The sequence below is a fragment of the Pleurodeles waltl genome, chromosome 7 (assembly GCF_031143425.1).
Source record: "Pleurodeles waltl isolate 20211129_DDA chromosome 7, aPleWal1.hap1.20221129, whole genome shotgun sequence".
Lineage (NCBI taxonomy): Eukaryota > Metazoa > Chordata > Amphibia > Caudata > Salamandridae > Pleurodeles > Pleurodeles waltl.
The window spans coordinates 1,422,685,491-1,422,706,371 of record NC_090446.1 but is presented as its reverse complement, the minus strand read 5'-3'; the positions used below and the strand labels follow the sequence as shown (position 1 = coordinate 1,422,706,371).

At 49.4% G+C, this 20,881-nt stretch overlaps 1 protein-coding gene across 4 annotated transcripts in view; it reads left to right on the top strand.

Moving 5' to 3' along the window:
- The window catches only part of LOC138246438 (zinc finger protein RFP-like), a 175,730-nt gene that overhangs the window by 45,117 nt on the left and 109,732 nt on the right, over positions 1-20,881 (top strand). For all 4 annotated transcript variants that reach the window (XM_069201053.1, XM_069201052.1, XM_069201051.1 and 1 more), the window contains exon 2: positions 2,694-2,789. In XM_069201053.1, the coding sequence (XP_069057154.1) occupies positions 2,694-2,789 (96 nt within the window). The remainder of the gene's footprint in view (positions 1-2,693; positions 2,790-20,881) is intronic.

Sequence of the window (20,881 nt, the reverse complement as noted above, 5' to 3'; positions counted from 1 at the left end):
ACTCAAAAACCCATACCCACTATAAACCCTAAAAATACACCTGGTACCCAAAAACCTAAACCCACCCTAAACTCTAAAAATTGCCTTGCCACCCACAAGAGCACACCCACCCTAAACCATAAAAATAGCCTGCCTACCCAAAAACCCACACTCACCTTAAACCTTAAATATACCTTTGCCACCCAAAACCCATAACTACCCAAATGTATATTTATATTATTATATATACACTTGCCTAATAAATACTTACATTTTAATTGTAAAGGCATGCATGGTAAAGGTATATTTGTTGTAAAAGGTTGTGTGGTAAAGACGCATGCTTTGTAAGGCCTGCATGGTAAAGGCATGCATGGTTCTAACCACATTAAAAGGCTGTTTCCCTGTTTGTACTTGTAGAAATAGGACTTTATAAATTAGGCATTGTATTGTCCCACTGGATCTCAAATTAAATTCAGAGTGTCAGGCAGTATCTTGCTGCTTCTGTCAGATGCTCTGAATCCTGACTGCAGCTGTAACGTTAAGTCACTGGTTTCAGGAGAATCAAGACATCTTGCTCTTTGCCAGACACTGAAACAAGGTCATCTGCTTAAGACATCTTTTAAGATATCACAAGAAGTGCAGAGGGACAAAAGTGGCAGTGTATTGGTTTTCAGCATTCCATGCCCCTAGTTTATTTTCTAGCTGTATGGATTCTATTTATAAATACTAATAATGATGATGAAAAGATTACCTCTCTACCTTTATTCTTTGTTGTATCACTTCACTTTTCTCACAAGTATAGATGCCTCTCTTTTTTAACAATTACTGTCCGTGACAATAGGTCTAGCTTGTAGTTGCAAGTGGCTTTTCAGTTACAAGGACAATTGAGCTACTCTTTACCACATCATACATGCATTCTGGCACTCATCCTTGCACTCATACTTCCACTTATCTGCCCACAGACTTATTCATTTCATCATCCACAATAAAGCAAACTCAAAAGGCATAGATTAGCTAACGTAAAAGAACAAAAGTAGAAAAATGCCACTGCATAGACGTAGAGGGAATGTACTTGTAATTAAGAAGAAGAAACCACTCATGCATAGTATGTTATCAGTTAGTCACTCAAACACAACCCCATTTCATTTTTTAATGATATTAATATATACTTAATTTCAAACAAAAGTGCACATTTGATGAGGCATAAACAACCTCAGCCAGAGGATAATGGAATCAATGGCTGGATGAACAGAGCCCCTGTGCCAAGCTCTATGCTGCAACAGAAACAGAATGTGAATGGCATTCAAACAGGCCAATGCCTAAGAGAGACGATACATAGCATCATACAAGTCAAAACACTACAAATGGGCACAAGCAGAAGATACAAGCAGGTACCCCAGGCACTCATGCTAGGACCATGCATTCACCCAAACTGTCTGGCAGAATCTAGACTGTGTTCAGAGGCGAGAAGACCTAACAGTTCACGCTAGAATTTTGCTATTTGAGCAGAACCAATGCTGATTTGTGCTACTTGACAATATAATACGCTGATGACGGCATCCCCTCTGCAAATTAATAAAGCCATCGTCTGAAAATAGGCTTAATAAACCGGACAAAACTTTAGCGGATACTCTTAGCCAGTTTGTCACATTTTTGCAAACAGTATGTGTGTGAAAGTTAGGTACAGCCCAATGAAATAGCTTCTAGAAGTAGTATGTATGTGCTGTACTTTAATTATAATAAAGGAAACTGAACATGCAAAATCACATTGACAGAGTCCAATTTGAATGTAACTTTTGCTGGGGAAACCAGGCACCAACAGGAGTTTCTAGGTACCACTGCATTCAGAGAGAACCCATCAGTTTTCTGGGAAATACATTTCTGCCGAGCCATTATTATAGCCTTAGAACCCCCCGTAGCGGGCTCTACTGGCTATTAATGGCCCGTTCTCGCGTTAAAGGCCCGAGCCGAAGGCTATTAGAACATTCTGCCATTAGAGGGCAGAATGTTCTCCTAAATAAAACAAAGGCTTCACGGAACCAGAGCTGATTAAAATCCCCTCAGGCTCCGTGAGGCTTTGTTCACAGCTGCTGCTGTGAACAAAGAAGATTGGAATATTGGCGCTGCAGGCTTTTACCGGCCAGTAAAAGCCCGGAGCACTCCATTTTTTCAATGGAGCTGCCAGCGTTCCAATGTTCTAATTCCCGTTAATTTAGGGTTTGTGATTCGAACTGTCACAAATATCCGTGTTTTTTAAGTAAGCCCTCAATGAAAAACGTTGGGAACTACATTACATTTTGCAGAAGTCCAAATAGCTTCTCAAAAATTGCGAACCTGCTTAACACATGTGTGATATTAGAACAGTTTAAGATGATATTTCCACAACTCTTGTCGTTTCTAAAGGTTGAATGTGTTTTTATTGTGATTATATTGTAGGTGCTTTTTAGATAGTTATTGGAATCTGGAATCTCAGGGACTCTCAATGCCGTACAATCTGTTTCCGGTATCATTTAGTGCAAATTAGCTGAACTAATACTTACTGTTGGTTAATATAGCTATTGTTCCTCACTCCTGTCTAGCCTCTCATTAGTGTAATGAGATGCCTTCCTCAGGACCTTACCCTATTCTATCCATTAATTGAGAAAATGCCTAACACTACAAGATGTTTCATAAGAAATTCTTAATCGTGTGTATTAATATCTGATCATTCGCAGGAAATATTTCAGAGGAATTTGGAGCCATTAAGAAATAAAAGTGAGGATTTGGCTCAACGCATCCGCCAAGAAGAAGAGATAGTCGGTGACTTGAGGGTAAGGATCTGATGCTCTTTGCTCGCACTAATATCGAAGGATATATTTTTGTTGTTGTTGTTGTTCATGAAAGGTATTTATGAGGCATGGTGGAAAGTGGCATACTAACCATAGGTAGCAACAGAAAGATGATAAGTGCATGGCCATCTGGTATGGGTGGTCAGCGACAAAAGATGTTGCCCAGGTGATGGATGCTGCACTTGTGAAGCTGCCCATTTCTTGAATAGTAAGCAATGAGCCTAGGAAGGAATGAGCAGGAAAGGTAAGTAAATGTTCTCTATGAGCCATGATAACGTTTCATAGTTACAAGTGTGAGCGATGTCCATCTGCCCTATTAGAAGTCCATTACAACCCTTGCCACTAGAAATATAGCAGACAGGATAGCCTCTATGTTTTGCTGGAGTATCTCATCTGCCAAACTCCAAATGAGGCCCATAAGATTTGAATAACAAAAGTCGAAGAGTCACCCTTTGTAGTGTAGTGTTTATTTGGTAATAATTGGCGAGAGGTTTACATAATGTCCTATTAGCAAAGTAAATGAGTGAGCACGAAAACTAGTTCTTTACACCTAATGGTATAGAAACCAAAAAGAGGTAGGAAGAAACAATTTACAAAGAGAGAAATTCAGAACATAAAGAGAAGATAATAATTGAGCTGGGGATGGAATCAAATTTCTTGCTGTGAATAGAGAGCTGCAACCAGGATTCCAATAAATTGATTTCAAACATACTCCAGAGTGAGAGAGATCCAGCTTTCAGGAGAAATAGCAAAGAAAGGATGTAGGAACAATATCAGTACCATACTTTTTGCCTTGTAGCACATTCTGCCTGTGACCTTAACCCTTTAGCATGCTTTTATTACCAAGTTGAAGACATATCCATATCCTCCATATTAGAGGCTGCATGAATGTGCCAAGAAGTGAATTTGTGTCCTTAATTGTTCTGTGCCATCAGATCTCTCTGAAACATTTATAGAACTGGTGTAGTAGATAATAGGTGAGTCAAGCAACAGCTTTTCAGACACAAATTTAGATTTGTGTAGCATAGGATTACCTGTGCAGGCATCCTGGCTCTAGGCAAAGGTGATTGCAGGGATTCAGGAAAAAGGACTATTGCAAAAAGGAAACTTTTGAGAAGCTTGAAAAAGTTGAGATGGTTGACTATAATTCAGTGATGGATGGAAAGATTATTTTCCTTTTGTGGCCACAAAGGTATGAGAAGATTAGAAGTATCTACCTCTTTTTCTTAGCTTCTGTTTTCTAAGGGGAAACAAAATCCTCATCCTCACTCCAAGTAAAGAGATGTAGGTTGTTCCTAAGGCGGGCACCAAGCATCGCCTTAACATAAGGCACTGAGGCTCTGCCATTTTTTGCTTTTGCGTACTTGGTGTACAGTTCCACTGTGCTTGTTCTACTCTCCTGGCTTTTCCCATATCAGTTACATGTGGTCATCGTAGATACCATATTCATATGGTATCAGAAAACTGCAGAGTTCCTACAGTGCACATTCTCCTGCTGTAATTTAGCAAGGAAGCAAATTGCAACAGGTACTGCATTGGAAAAGACCATGAGCATCGATAATTTGATTTCATCCTAACATTGCAAGGTGTTGGGGACAAATGTCATGCATGCATCCTAAGGGAAGGCCCTCTTTTTCAGTGACAAGATTTGAGGATTTTAAATATGAGATGTCCATGATAGCTGAATGTTAAATCATGGCGTGTGTCTTTGAATATGTTTGTTGGGCAATATAGGGGGAGGGCATTAGGATGGCTTTTTAGTATAATTTCACACCATTGTCGAGGCATAGCTGATTCTTACAGAGGTACATTTTAACTGACAATTTACAAAGTTGTCTAGGAACTTCATACTGATTATGTAGATGTTGGACCTCCCAGCCTTAGGGACCAAAAATCATAATCATAAGAGGCAATTTTGTCTTCCTATGTGAGGTGCAAAGAAAGAGGAAGTAACAAGGAGAAAAACATATTTCTCCTTGTTCCGCCGTGGTCAGGGTAACATACCATTTGGCACAACCACAGGTTTACTGATTCCAATAATCCTATGGGTGGATGCATTAAATGCCCATGATCCACCCATGGAAAGCAAACCACTATGAAATGTAACGCAACACAGTGCAAGCTGCTGTGATGTGTTACATTTCTACACAAAGTCATGTAAGGCTGTGAAAATTCCCCTTTGTCTGGCTTTGTAAATATTAGTTTAGCCTTTGCGTTGCCCTGCATCATTTTGCACAATGCAAGGAAAATGCAAACTTTAAGTAAATCAGGATCTACAAGTTTTAGATGCAAATAACATACTATTTAAAAAATTCAAAAAAGTAACACATTATATATTGCATAACAAATTGGGTTTAAGCTGTGAAGCAAACTATGATCAAGTAATAATACGTATTTCAATCAGGTTTATGTTGTGAAGTATTACAGTGTTTCTACATGGTGGACAATTGCTCATGTCATTGCTGAGACATTATCAGCTTATTGATGCCTTGTTCCAAATCTGTAGGTTCTTGAATGGGAGAATAGGTTTTATGACCTCAACATCACTGCATGTCTGTGTTCCTATCTATAGTTTAATTGAGCTGCTTGAACCTTAGACAATTTTCCATAATGAATAAAAGGGACCTGCTAATACTGTTGCTAAAAGATTTGTATGTCTGATAATGTATTATTTCTCTTGCGCTCCCTGAATTTCTGGGAGTTCAAATATTTTCCATGTCCAAATCCCCCTAGTGCCCCCTAGTGCCTCTGTCAACTCTTTTTTCTCTCACAGTATCTCTGACTTCCTTCTCTGTAATGGCCCATCAAGTGAGCAGTAATGTAGCTACCGATGATGCAGCCGGTGCAGTGGTACCTGAACAAGGGACTTGCACTAGGGACTGGAGAACCATTGCTATGCTACTGCAAGCATGCTTACTTCCATACATATGTATGTGAAGTATTGAATCAGGATTTCAATTTACCAATGAAAACCATATTATCCATCTGTTATAATCAATTCAGGAGATATTTGTCACTAAGGGGGTCATTCCGACCCCGGCGGGCGGCGGGCGCCGCCCGCCGGGCGGAAACCGCCCAAACACCGCACCGCAGTCAAATGACCGCGGCGGTGATTACAACTTATCCCCTGGGGCGGCGGGTGATCTCAAGAAGATCGCCCGCCGGCCCAGCGGGAAAGCCCCAGCAAAGATGAAGCCGGCTCCGAATGGAGCCGGCGGATTTGCTGCGGTGCGATGGGTGCAGTGGCACCCGTCGCGATTTTCAGTGTCTGCTGAAACTGACAAGCAGACACTGAAAATCATTATGGGGCCCTGTTAGGGGGCCCCTGCACTGCCCATGCCAGTGGCATGGGCAGTGCAGGGGACCCAGGGGCCCCACGACACCCGTTCCCGCCAGCCTCTTCCTGGCGGGAAGGGGGTCGGAATCCCCATGGCTGCATACAGCGCCGCCATGGAGGATTCCCTGGGGCAGGGGGAAACCGCCGGTTCCCCTTTTCTGACCGCGGCTTTACCGCTGCGGTCAGAATTGCCCAGGAAGCACCGCCAGCCTGTTGGCGGTGCTTCCGTCTACCCCGGCCCTGGCGGTCCATGACCGCCAGGGTCGGAATCAGGCCCTAAGTCTTTTATTCCTTCCACCAACACACAGCACCGCTTCAGACTCGGTCCTAACACCTTTCTCTCTCTTCTCTCCTCTCAATTTTCCATACTTACCATGATACAGTTGGATGGCTTATATAACACTAATGATGGATAAAATTACACAGATGAGCCAATGGCGTAAAAATACAATCATAATTGAAGCAGATATGTAAGACAATTATTGTGAATCTGGCTCTGCCACTTTAATCTGGCCGGAATTTTTGCTTTTTTGATCACCTTGTTTTAGAACTTTTTCTGTGGTGGAGTCTCATAACCTGGAACTCACACCCGTAAACTCATGGCAAATGGACTGCACATGTCTGTAGTGCCCACCTTTTGAGATAAAACTGCTGTGGCACAGCAAAGGTAAAAGGCACTTGGCTGGTTACACAGGAACACGTGTGCACAAGTGTGTGCATTCGTGTGAGGGCTGTGCATTGGAGTCTCCTGTTGTGCACAGCTAAGAGACTGTGCATATAAAGCCCACCACAGAAGAGACTCTGCAGGATTGGGTATTGACCTGGAATAGGCCTTATCATGATGATGTGCACATAAAGGGAAAGTCAGTGTCCTTTAATGATGGCAGTGACACTCTTTTATACAGTCATGAGAAAGTCTGCCTTAGAGTGCAGCTCCGCTTCCCCTTATTCTACAGACATATCTGTACAGCTTATGTGTCATCCAGGAATTTCATATTTCTCTGGCTCAGAATCAGAGCATAGGCCTTTTGCCACCCTGCTTGGCTGGGTTAATTACTTTCCTCTCCAATGGCAGGACGAAAGCCCCCCCCCACAAAGAGAGTAATTAACAGTGCTTTACTCAGCTCCCGAGAAGAAAAAGGGAGGGGGCGGAGTGCTCTTCATTAATCAGCCAGCTGTTACCCTGTGTCCGGAAGAGGGCCTGCCCAAGCCCACTAAACAAAGGAGGGAGCCCTGACCTCTGGAGACAAACCAGGAGGTGGGCTCCTTTGATGTTTTACCGGGGAAGGTTCTGATAGTCATGTCAGCGAGAGGTGGAGTGACACCATTTTGAGATATGGCGGCAGGATGTGCAGGTAGGTTGTGACAAGATATGGCACCACAGGATAGGTCCGGGGTGCATCCCTGCTGGAACCTCTCGCTCCCACCTAAAAGGCCCTGTGAAGGGGAGAAGACTCTCTCTAAGGTGTGCTTTTCTGCTGGACACTGGAATTGGGCTTCTGCACAAGGAGGAGAAAGGCCTAGAGGAGAAACAAAAAGAAAGTCTTTTGCGGGGAGCTATTGAAACCATCTCCTCGCAAAGTTGAACACCTTGGAGGCCAGAAGGCTTGAAGAAAGTGCTCCCACTGGCTAGCGCTCAGTAGCAGGAGCAAAAGGAGACCAGGATCATTATAATCAGCCCAATGGGGCCCGCGTTGTGGATGTTTAAACTTTGGTGACTTTTGCCCCCTACCAGAAATGTGTGGGTCTTTGCTGCCATATCCAGCTTTGGCCTCGGGTGGGAAGGAACCTGGTGGCTGCCTCCAGGAAGAGGATACTATTGGGAAGTGCTGTCGTGCTTTTCCTACAAGAGAGAGAAGGGGCCTGGCACCCCATCCCTGGACCCCAATTAGTATACTGGGCAAGCAAGCACCGCCATGCTCCTTTGCGATGGTGGGGAGAGACCCAGGACGTCATACCTGGCCCCTGTGGCAGGAAAAGAGGAGCAGAATTGCCACCGAGCAACCCCGCATGGCTGGCCCATCCCGCTTCCCCTGCCCATGATTGGGGGGAGCAGTATACAAGCCACCATGTATGCGCCTCCTCTCAGGAGCGTGCAGCCCAGAAGAGTGGTGATGTCTCCTGTGACAGCACACTGGAGTGTTGCCGGCACAGGAAGCTGGCAGGGGCAGCCAGGAGCTCCCGAGCTGTTCCCATCATGATATCCCACACGCAAGCAGCCGGGTGTAACCAGATACCCGTAGGAAAAATAGTGGCGTGAGGCTGCCAACAAAAAAAGAAAAATATAGAAAGGAGAAGACACGCCTCTCTCCGGCAATGCGGGAGAGTCAGTAATAGAATATACAAGGAAGCTCCGGGGAGCACCCCATAATGCCCTGTGGGGCTTGCCTGTTAGAACAGAAAAACTGCTTGTTTTTAGCTTGGAAAATGGGTTATTTGTAAGGGCAGGTAGGTACCTACACCTAGCAACAAGCCACTAACCTCCAATTAGGTACAGTTAGGTCTCAGTAAATTAATCCCACTCAACCCTTGGTAGCTTGGCAACGAGCGTCAAGGCTTAACTTAGGAGACAAAGTGTAAAGCATTCAAATATCACAAAACAGTAATTAAATAAAACACAGGAAACAGTTTAAAAATCCAAAACCAATTTATAAAAATAGTTTATATTTTTATCTTTAAAATGACACAAAAACGAATAAAATTGGTTCAGGGGAACCGGAGATATGAATTTTTAAAGTATTATTATTTTTCTAGCGCTTAGAAACAAAAAGCGCCAATCGGGTCATCTGGTTGCACCAGGACCGGGGCAAAGTCAAAGTTTCAGGACGACCGCGATGGAGCCCTGCTCGGCTACAGGTCGCGGGAGGCCTCGGTTAAAAAGTTACCTTCTGACTTAGTCTTTATTTTGAAGTTTTTCTTCACCGGGACGAACCTGCCAGTTGAATCCGACCTCCTGGAGCCCTTGTCCGGATACGCGATGTGGGTTTCCTCGGTGGAGACTTTTACCTTCGGACTTAGTCGTTTTTTCGAGAGGAAAATCCTTCGACCGGGGTAAACCTGGATCTTGATCCGACGTCCATGGAGCCCTTCTCGGATACGATGGCTGGGAGGTCCCGGTCAACTTTTTACCTTCGGACTTAGAGGGTCATTCTGACCCTGGCGGCCGGTGGCCGCCAGGGCCACCGACCACGGGAGCACCGCCAACAGGATGGCGGTGCTCCAATGAGCATTCTGACCGCGGCGGTTCAGCCGCGGTCAGAAGCGGAAAGTCAGCGGTCTCCCGCTGACTTTCCGCTGCTCTTTGGAATCCTCCATGGCTGCGGAGCGCGCTCCGCAGCCATGAGGATTCTGACCCCCCCTACCGCCATCCAGTTCATGGCGGGAAAGCCGCCATGAACAGGATGGCGGTAGGGGGGGTCGCGGGGCCCCTGGCGGCCCCTGCCGTGCCCATGCCAATGGCATGGGCACGGCAGGGGCCCCCGTAAGAGGGCCCCGAAAAGTATTTCAGTGTCTGCCTTGCAGACACTGAAATACGCGACGGGTGCCACTGCACCCGTCGCACCTTCCCACTCCGCCGGCTCGATTAAGAGCCGGCATCCTCGTGGGAAGGTCGTTTTCCCCCTGGGCTGGCGGGCAGTTTTACTGGAACCGCCCGCCAGCCCAGGGGAAAACTCGTAATACCCGCCGCGGTCTTTTGACCGCGGCGCGGTAATTTGGAGGGCGGGATCCTGGCGGGCGGCCTCCGCCGCCCGCCAGGGTCATAATTAGGCCCATAGTCTCTTTTTTGGATGTTTTTCTTTACCGGGACGAACCACGAAGTCAGGCCGGGTCGCGGTTGAGGCAAGCCGGCTAGAATTTCCGCGGCGGGTCGGTCCCTCTCTGGAGCTTTTTTCCAAAAATTCTCAAATGTTTTCCAAACTTCTGGGGCTTCACCCAGATGTTCTTTTAAGGTTCTTTTAGGGTCCACAGCTCACCCCAAGGGTCCAGAAGTTCTGTGATGGTCCTTGGGGGGTGCAGACTTCAACTCCCAGAATGCACCTGGCGCAAACTCCTTTTTGGCCACTGGACAGTGGTCAGCTGGTCGCTTTCTTCAGGAGTTGGTGCAGGGGACTCTGGTTTAGCAATTTTTCACCTGTAGCCAACAGGGAGTCCCTCCTTGAACCAGTTGAAGCCAGGCAAAGTCCTTCTTGTGGTGAAGCCCAAGTGTGCAGCTGGTGCAGTCCTTCTGAGTGCAGGTTCCAGGTGCAGGCCAGGGGTCCAGCAGGGCAGTCCTTCTTCTCCTTAAGTTCTCTCTTCTTGAAATTTGGTGGGGATCTGAGGTGTGGGTGCAGGTCTGCCAGTTTTATCCTTGCTCCTGGGTGAAAAGCAGGGGGGTCCTGGTTCTCCAATCAGGGACAGGGTCGTCCCCCTGTGATGACCACTTCCTGGGAAGTGTGGCAAAAATCCATCCCAGAAGGCAACAGTCTCTAAAAATCCAACATGGATGAATCTGATTTTTGGAGGTTACATCTGGCTGAGCCCACCCACTGGTGTGGCTAAAAATCATAAACACACCCCTCTGCTGCCCTCTCCTAATCTAATCAAGGGGGCACCTAATTGTCTGGGGTTGCAGGATGTGGGGGTGTTGCTGGGTGCTCCAAATGTCCTTCTCTGCCTTTGAAGACCAGTTTGGCCGCCCTCCCCCTTCCTGCCTCACCATCTGCTGAGGGGAGATTCTCTCCCCCCAAGCACATTCCTTTGTGTGAAGTCAGGCCACTTCACACCTCATCAAGGCAGCCTGGCAGAAGCTGCTGCAGGCTGGCCAATCAGAGCACAGCAGCAAAAACAATGCAGAGCTGAAATTGGCAACTTTTTAGGAAAAGTCTAAACTTTTTACCTAAACAAGTTATATTAAATCCAACAACTGGAAGTTGTGGGATTTATTACAACAATTAATTTGATACCAAATTCTTGGTATGTAACATTTAAGGAGACTTTAAAATTTAAAATAAAATCTGCCCATTCTAGCCTATGAAGGCCATTTACTTCAATGAGGGAAAAACGAATTTGGCTGTTTTTACCTCACCAGGGATAATAAATCTATTTTTATAAAGTCCCTGCTTATAGTTACATGGCACCCAGCCCTAGGGGCACATAGGGCACACCTTAGGGGTGACTTATATGTAAAAATAAGGTAGTTTAAGACTTTGGAAGTACCTTTAATTCCAAAGTCGAATTTGCATATCCATTTTACACAGAGCACAGGCCCTGGGACTGGTTAGCAGTACCCAGGGCACCTTTAAAGTCAGGAAAACACCAGCAAAAAGTGGAAAATGGGGGCAAAAAGTTATGGGGCCTCTGCAATCAGCCCTGTTTTCTCACAGAGGCTGCCAACAAAAAAAGAAAAATATAGAAAGGAGAAGACACGCCTCTCTCCGGCAATGCGGGAGAGTCAGTAATAGAATATACAAGGAAGCTCCGGGGAGCACCCCATAATGCCCTGTGGGGCTTGCCTGTTAGAACAGAAAAACTGCTTGTTTTTAGCTTGTAGTGGCCCCAGAAAGACGGGGTCACCACCAAATGTCATCAAAGGTGTGGGAGGAGCTGCAGGAGCAGTGCAGCCTCCACCCCAGTGGCAGCTGGTCAATCTATAAAGTGGTGGGACTAACAAATGAAAGGTCATTTAGCTAAAATGCACTTGCAATACTTCTAACAACAGATTATATAAAACTGCACATACAAACACATGCTTACATAGACACATACTGGTGCATGCTTGTACACAGATTAATAAAGAACAGAAGCACCCTCTCACTCATACACACACCGTGGAAACTTACTTGAGGTAGTCCTCAGGGCATTTTCCTCTGCACATCGATTCCCAACTTTTAGATCGAATAGACAACGAGTCAGAGTGAGGTTCTCACCCTTATGCCCAAAAAGGAGAACAGATAAGATGGCAGGCTGTCCTTTTTCCTTTATTGTGGCTTCTGATGGGGCATAAGGGAGCATGACTGACAGGCCGCAATTCACCTTATCTGACAGGCTCTACTGTCTGATGTTAGTGCAGCATGTCAGATATGTATTCCATCTGTGAAAGGATGGGCTGTAACATCCCACACCTGACACATGCACATCACAGTGCAAAGTGATATTGCAGCTTTTACATGTAAAAAAATGATCTGTGAGATTGTTTCATTACATAGAAAAGCTGTAATACTTTTGAGAAATAAGGTGTGCCTGAGATGTGATTGTGGGGGGTTTCCACCCTTTTAGCCCCTAAGGAGAAGCCGCCCCTACCCACACACAAGATTTCCTTAGCCCCCCCAATCAATATTTGGTGCAATTCTAAAAATATAACGAGCCCGGATTTTCCTGGTATTTTCAAACACTTCCCATTTATTGAGTGTTATTATAGTGTGCCTGTAAATGGTGATTACTAGCATACACCACGTCCCTTGAGTAGGCTTTGGACTGCTCTGCTTCTAAGACCATCAAGCACTACAATGGGGTGTTGGCCTATTATTTGTGCAGGCCACACAACTAATGATCCGTTTTCTTACAAATAAATATTTTCAAATTGCATTCTGAACACATTTTTCTAGACTTGCCTATTCATTCTATAGTGCACTGGTCATTTTGGCATTTGTGGACCCCTACTAAATCAGTGTCAGCAGCCAGGGACCCCACCCTAATCAATTTCTATGATTTCCACCTCAAAACAATATGCAAAATTAAAGAAAAAGGTATACGTAAAACAAATACACAAATTAAAACTTTATTTAATTCACAAACAAAATATACAAACAAGCTTAGTAAGAGTTTGGAGCATTTAAAAATTTAGCTAGATTTTTGCATGTTACTTTGTTTTTTTTGCCCTTAACACAAGCACTTTTTCTGTCAACACATAGCAGTACTTCTAGTTAGGCTACCAATCCCTCATAATAGATTCAGATTGCTGTTTCTCTGTTGCTATAAATCAAGCTAGGAACACTAACAATTTTAAATGCCCAGTTTCAAAGATCTTTGCATTGACATAGGGGGTCAGTCCAACCCTGGCGGTCGGTGTTAAAGCGGCGGCTAACCCGCCAACAGGCTGGCGGTTAAAAAAATGGAATCCTGACCCTGGCGGGAACCGCCAACAGAGACCGCCATTTTAACATTCCGACCGCCACGGCGGGACAAACAAACAGCGCAGCGGTCACTGCACACAGACAGGCGGGAGACAATGTACCGCACCCCCTATCACAACCCACCAATCCGCCACCTTTTCCGGGGCGGTAGCCCCGCCGATAAAAACACGGCGGAAACAGATATTTCGAACGTAAAACGCTCACCTCCATACACCCCACGAGGAATCTGGACATCATGGAACCGGAACTACACATCCTCCCAGCTATTGTATTCCTGCTCCTCTACCAGGAGCACGAACGCCGGCGCAGAAGACAACGGTGAGTACTGCACCTACGACACAGGGGAGGGGGGAGGCAAAAATATTACGGGGACACACATACGCGACACACCCACCCCCACCCTCACCCACTACAACACACACATCAATGCATAGCAATACATCACAGTTACCCCCCCCAAACCTCCGGAAGAATGCAAAGACAAAAGGAAATGATTATAAAATTTGAATGATATTGTAAGGCTGAGTATAAAATATATCAAACATCTATAACTATGTATACATAAGTTGTCCAGTCCGATATGTGTATCAGCCATTGTTCGTGGGCCACTGGGCCAAAACACATGGGCAAAGCCCACACAGGATACCTGCCTCCAACGGAGAGAACACTGAAGGGGCATCAGATAGGAAAACTACAGGCACCTCAGGGGGAAGGGAAGGGGGCGCACCTCAGCCAGATGAGTCCACGACGCCAGATCCACGAGGGGCCTCCATGCCCACTGTGCCATCCTGGGGAGTGCAAAGCCACAGTCTCTCAAGTCTCTACAGTGGGTGGCTTGCCCACTGTGCCATCCTGGGGAGTGCAAAGCCACAGTCTCTCAAGTCTCTACAGTGGGTGGCTTGCCCACTGTCCCATCCTGGGGAGTGCAAAGCCACAGTCTCTCAAGTCTCTACAGTGGGTGGGTTGCCCACTGTGCCATCCTGGGGAGTGCAAAGCCACAGTCTCTCAAGTCTCTACAGTGGGTGGGTTGCCCACTCTGCCATCCTGGGGAGTGCAAAGCCACAGTCTCTCAAGTAGATGCAGGTCTCCACTGGTACTGGAGGGGGACTAGTGCCCAGAGTGCTACGTGCAGCCCTGCCCGACACAGATGTGGGCCTGCCCCTTCCACCAATGGGCCAGCGGTTCATGAGATGAAGGGCCCAGTTCAGCGTTGCTTTAGACAGCGGTGCCCAGCGGTGCGGTGCTTGAGATGAAGGGCCCAGCGGAGCGGTGCTTGAGATGAAGGGCCCAGCGGAGCGGTGCTTGAGATGAAGTGCCCAGCAGAGCGGTGCTTGTGATGAAGGGCCCAGCGGAGCGGTGCTTGTGATGAAGGGCCCAGCGGAGCGGTGCTTGAGATGAAGGGCCCGGCGGAGCGGTGCTTGTGATGAAGGGCCCAGCGGAGCGGTGCTTGAGATGAAGGGCCCAGCGGAGCGGTGCTTGAGATGAAGGTTCCAGCGGAGCGGTGCCTGAGATGAAGGGCCCAGTTCAGCGGTGCTTGACTTGAAGGGCCCAGTTCAGCGGTGCTTGAGACGTCGGTGCCCAGTTCAGCGGTGCTTGAGACGGCGGTGCCCAGTTCAGCGGTGCTTGAGACGGCGGTGCCCAGTTCAGCGGTGCTTGACTTGAAGGACCAAGTTCAGCGGTGCTTGAGACGGCGGTGCCCAGTTCAGCGGTGCTTGACTTGAAGGGCCCAGTTAAGCGGTGCTTGAGACGGCGGTGCACAGTTCAGCGGTGCTTGAGATGGCGGTGCCCAGTTCAGCGGTGCTTGCGACGGCGGTGCCCAGTTCAGCGGTACTAGACTTGAAGGGCCCAGTTCAGCGGTGCTTGAGACGGCGGTGCCCAGTTCAGCGGTGCTTGACTTGTAGGGCCCAGTTCAGTGATGCTTGACTTGAAGGGCCCAGTTCAGCGGAACTTGAGACGGCGGTGCCCAGCTCAGCGGTGCTTGAGACGGCGAAGCCCAGTTCAGCGGTGCTTGAGACAGCGGTGCCCAGTTCAGCGGTGCTTGCGACGGCGGTGCCCAGTTCAGCAGTGCTTGACTTGAAGGGCCCAGTTCAGCGGTGCTTGAGACGGCGGTGCCCAGTTCAGTGGTGCTTGACTTGAAGGGCCCAGTTCAGCGGTGCTTGACTTGAAGGGCCCAGTTCAGTGGTGCTTGAGAGAAAGGGCCCAATGCAGCAGTGCTTGAGATGAGTGTCCAGGTCAGCAGATCCGGCCATGGCATGGATGTCACTCGCCACCTGAGATGTGGCTGGCGGGGCCTTCCTGCCCATCTTTCTGTTGGCTTGCGGGGCCCTCCTGGGCTACAGTACCGGGCCTGTGGGTGTCCTCCTGTACACCTGGAATGGGGCCCTCCTGGGCAGCTGGCCTGCTGCCGGACTTGTCGGACGTGCTGCCCTTCCCACCCTTCCCTGCTCGTCTGTGGCCCTTTCCAACCTATGACGGTGCGCCAGGTGGCACCCCACTTCCTGACGGAGCCAGGGTAGGGACTTTGGACCCTGCAGTCTTTGGCCTCTCGCGCCGGGCACTGGCAATCCTTGCTTGCTTTTCCGGGGGTGGGCTGGCTGTGTCTTTGCTCCTAGCAGAACTAGCTGCCCTTGAGGGTGGGGGACTCCACAGTCCTTGGACAATAGCCTTTGTGGGTCCAGGTTATGTGGTGGTTGAGGTGCTGATTGGAGTCTTATGAGATGGACGGGGTGGGGGAGTTGTTGGAAAGAGGTCAAGTTTGGAAAGGAAAAGCAATTTAGAAAGAGAGGGACGGGTAGGTGTAGTGGGTATGGGAGTGGAGGAAGAGGATGTGGTTGTAGGAGAGTGAAGTCTGGTGTCTTTGGGTGAAGGTGCTTGGGCTGGAGGCTGTCGTGAGGTGGATGGCTGTTTGGTGGGTGGCTGCCTGCGTTTGTGTGGTTTGGAAGAGGGGGTGACAGACACACTGGGAGAGGACACAGGGGACGTGTAAATGGTAGTGGGGGTGGTGACTGCACGTGTGCGGAGTGTTCTGGTGGGTGTGCTGGTGATGGACATAGTGGCTGAAGATGTTGTGCATGCAAGTGTGAGTGGAGACATCACAGGGAGGGAGGAGGGAGACGAGGAGGAGGGGGACACAGAGGAGGCAGTGGCAGTTGGTATGTCTGCATGTGGATGTTGCTTGTGTGAAGGCTTGTGTGATGTGTGGTGCTTATGTCTGGATGAGCTTCCCTTGGGTGTTGAGGTGTGTGCAGGCTGGTCTGATGGTGTGGCTGGGATAGGCAGAGGTACAGGGGATTGGGTCTGGGTGGAGAAAGTTGGAGGGGGGAGGCTAGAGACCGGGACAATGGCTGCCGTCAGTGCTGAGGCCAGAGCGTTGAACGATCGCTGATGGGCAGCCTGACCAGAATGAATGCCCTCCAGGTATGCATTACTCCGGTGCACCTCCCTTTCTACACCCTGGATGGCATTCAAAAGGGTAGACTGCCCAACAATGATGGTCCTCAGGAGGTCAAGGGGCAGGGCCTGAGGTGCCTGGGGCGAAGGAGATGCCCACCTTCCTGGGTGAGCGGGCACGGGGCGAGCGCTGAGGGGCTGCTGGGAGGGCGGTGCTGGTAGGGGTGGTGGCGGCTGTACCTGTTGTTGCGGGGGCACGGATGTTGCCGCCACCACAAGGGAGCTCCCTTCAGAGGACGAGTCGCTGCCACTGACATCAGCACCTGTCCCTGCTGTGGAGCTCCCCTCGCCCTCCGTCTCACTGGTGAATTCCGATTCCGTGGCATGGCCCGCCATGGCCATGTGAGATGCAGCTCCCTCGTGCTCCAATGCCACTTCTCCTCCGCCTGATTATGCTAATGCACACAAGAACAGGAAGACCACAAAAAAAGGGGGGGGAGAAAAAAAGACATGTTGAGTGCATGCATAGGCGACACCGTTGGCGGAGAGGACAGACACAGATGCCCCCTGCACTACGCCGCGCACTTGGGGTCCACTACTCAATCCGTGGGACATGGCCTACAAGCCTATGGACGACAACTGCACACATAGATGACACAGGGCCATGGATACCTGTACTTGGCACCCTACAGAGGTGGGGGGCGGGGGCACAGGGCCATGCCTTACGGAGGGGCCTAGCCTACAGAAATCGCCCTGGCCTAGGGGTACCCACAGCCCTCCTCCCCCACCCAGACTCCTCCACTGCGCACAAAGTCAGCAGAATGAGGTTGTACTCACCCCCTTGTGTCTACTGTGATGTCCTCACGCGCCCATCCAAATCGGGGTAGGCCACCGCCAAGATCCGGGACATCAGGGGGTCAAACAACTGGCACCCCTCCTACGTTGGGAGGCCATCCCCAGTTGAGCCTCCGCCGTCTTCCTGCTCCAGCGGCGGATGTCCTCCCACCTCTTCTGGCAGTGGGTGCCCCGTCTGTTATGGACCCCCAGGGTCCGGACGTCCTTGGCGATGGCACGCCAAATATCGACTTTCTGGTGGGCGCTGACCTATGTGACATGTACAGGGAGAGAGAAATTGTCATCACCTCTGCATGCTCGATGTGAGTGGCCCCCCATCCCCACCCTTGCCATGTGGCACATGCTCTCATCTGTCATTTGATGCATGTCTCAATCTGTCCCCTCCCCCCCATCTTTCATCCACCCCACTCAACACAGGCAGTGTACTTACCTGTTGGTCTGGAGGACCGTAGAGTAGCGCATACTGGGGGAGGACACCATCCACAAGTTTCTCCAACTCCTCCGTGCTGAAGGCAGGGGCCCTTTCCCCAGTTGCATGAGCCATTGTCGCTTCCAGACCGAGGTCACAGCAGCACTCGCAGTGTAGGTCCTCTCCTGTGGAAGATCAGGTATCGAGTGATTAAGCAGATAGAAAATGGCGGTCACGCCCGTGGCGGTGCGTGCCGCGGCGGTGCGTACCGTGACCGCCGGCGCACATCGGCTGCTGAAACCCATAGGGATCAATGTTAACCAATGTGGCTTTGCGCCGCGGTCTTCGACCGCCTACCGCCACGGTGTGCCATGCCAGCGCATTGACCTCACATCCCACTGTCGCACTTCACAGGTCAGGCAGCCGCCATTTCAAGGGCCCACATGGCTTAATTTCTACTACGTCACACATACCTAGGCCTTGTTTCGACACTCATACAAGCCATACAATGCATTGGGAATCGTGTTATGTGCAAGCTGTAGGAACGTACCTGTGAGTTGATTGACTCTGTGCTCGCTGTTGTCCTTCATAGGCACCGTCCGCTGGGACATGCAAGGAGATGGAGGAATCTTCCCGTGTACAGACCGCTGGTGGACCTGTCGACAATGGAAGAAAGACATGTCATACTGACATACAGGCTTGACCGAGCTACTATACAGGAACTGTGTGCCCAGCTGGAGCCAGACCTGATGTCACCCATCCACCAACCCACAGGGATCCCCCCTCTAGTGCAGGTTCTGTCAGTACTCCATTTTTTGGCAGGTGGGGGATTTGGCTACAGTGAAGGGTGATTTCTAGGCCCTTGGACATATTCCCAACATCATTGGTGCCATTGATGGGACACATGTGGCTTTGGTCCCCCCCAGCAGGAGTGAACAGGTGTACAGGAACAGAAAAAGTTATCATTCCATGAATGTCAAGATGGTCTGTTTGGCTGACCAGTACATCTCCCATGTAAATGCCAAGTTCCCTGGGTCAGTGCATGACGCGTACATCATGCAAAATAGCAGCATCCCTTACGTGATGGGTCAACTTCAGAGGCACTGTGTGTGGCTAATTGGTGACTCTGGTTACCCCAACCTGTCGTGGCTACTGACCCCAGTGAGGAATCCCAGGACAAGGGCAGAGGAACGGTACAATGAGGCCCATGGGTGTACTAGGAGGGTGATCGAGCGGACCTTCGGCCTCCTAAAGGCCAGGTTTAGGTGCCTCCATATGACAGGTGAATCCCTAATGTACTCACCAAAGAAGGTGTGCCATATCATCGTGGCCTGCTGTATGCTTCACAACCTGGCTTTGCGACGCCAGGTGCCTTTCCTGCAGGAGGATGGTCCAGATGGTGGTGTTGTAGCCGCTGTGGAGCCTGCAGAGAGTGAAGAGGAGGAAGACGAAGAGGACGACATAGACAACAGGAACACAGTAATACAGCAGTATTTTCAATGACACACAGGTTAGAATCAACACCGGCATTTTAAATTTACTTAAAGACTACTGCCTCTCTACTGTCTGACCTTTTCCCCCAGTGTATGGTAACTGAGTTGTGACTTTCCCTTCCAATTTCAGAGATGTGGGCCCCACTGCATGACATCTGCTTTGTTACCCCATGGACTACAGCTGTGTGACAGTGGTATGTTGTCATCACAAAGTAACTGAACATTTTGGCACGGTCATGTCTAATACATTTGTTAAAAATTACAGCCAGACTCAAGATTGTTTTGTGCAATAAGTGTGTTTATTAAAGTGCTCAAATTTGGTAAGTGGTTGCAATTCGGTGAGGGGTGATGGTGGAGGAATGTCCATGGCAGAGTCCAGATTATCAGTCTCACAGGTGCATTGTCCATATGCCTGTGGAAGGTGGAGCAGGGGCAGTTTAAGGTTGGACAGGGTGACAATGTGGGACAGTGGGATGACAATCAGGGGGTATCCTTTCCTGGCGGGGGTCTTGGCATCTTACTCTGTCTTCTTCCTAGATCTCAGGGCCTGCTTGCGGGGTGGTTCTCCTTCTGCAGGGGGTGGGGTTCTGGTGGCCTGTTGGTCTTGTGTCGGGGCCTCCTGTCCACTAGCGCCGGCGGAGGCGGTAGCCTGTTCTTGGTCCATGCTAGTGACAGGGCCCCTTTGTGGTGCCACATGGTCCCGCAATGTGGTGACAATCTGATTGAGAGCCACTACGATGGTGCCCATTGCGTAACTGATGTTTCTTAGGGCCATATGTACGAACACTTTTTCCCATACACACAGAATGGGTAAACACCTTTGCTACATCCGGCCCTTAGTTCTTCCCTGAACCCCATAAACTGTTCCTCCTGCAGAACCTGGATCTCCTGGAACCTGGCCAGGACCGTCGCCATCATCTCCTGGGAGTGGTGCTATGCTCCCATGATGGAGGATAGGGCCTCGTGGAGAGTGGGTTCCCTGGGCCTGTCCCCCCCCTGTCGCACAGCAGCCCTCCCAGTTCCCCTGTTTCCCTGGGCCTCTGTCCCCTGGACCGTGTGCCCACTACCACTGCCCCCAGGTCTCTGTTGTTGTTGGGGTGGTGGGTTAACCTGGGTGCCCTGTAGTGGTGGACACACCGCTGATTGACGTGTCCTGGGGACAGAGGTATGGGCCCGCTGGGTGGGTGCTGTGCTGGTGTTCCCAGATGGGGGTAGGTCTGCTGTGGCCTGTGGCTGTCTGAGTGGAACCGACTGTCCCGAGGTCCCCGATGGGCCGGGCTGGTCATCTGGGTCCAGGGAGACAGAGCTGCTGTCATCACTGGGGGCCTCTTCTGGGGGTGGAATGGACATTTCTGGACCTTCCTGGGTGGTGTTGTGGCGTTCGGGTCCTGCAGGGGTATAAGAGTATGGTTATTGCTTCTGTGTGTGCCATAGCGTGCAATGGGTGGGTGCCCGTGTACCCCAGTGCTGGCATTCCC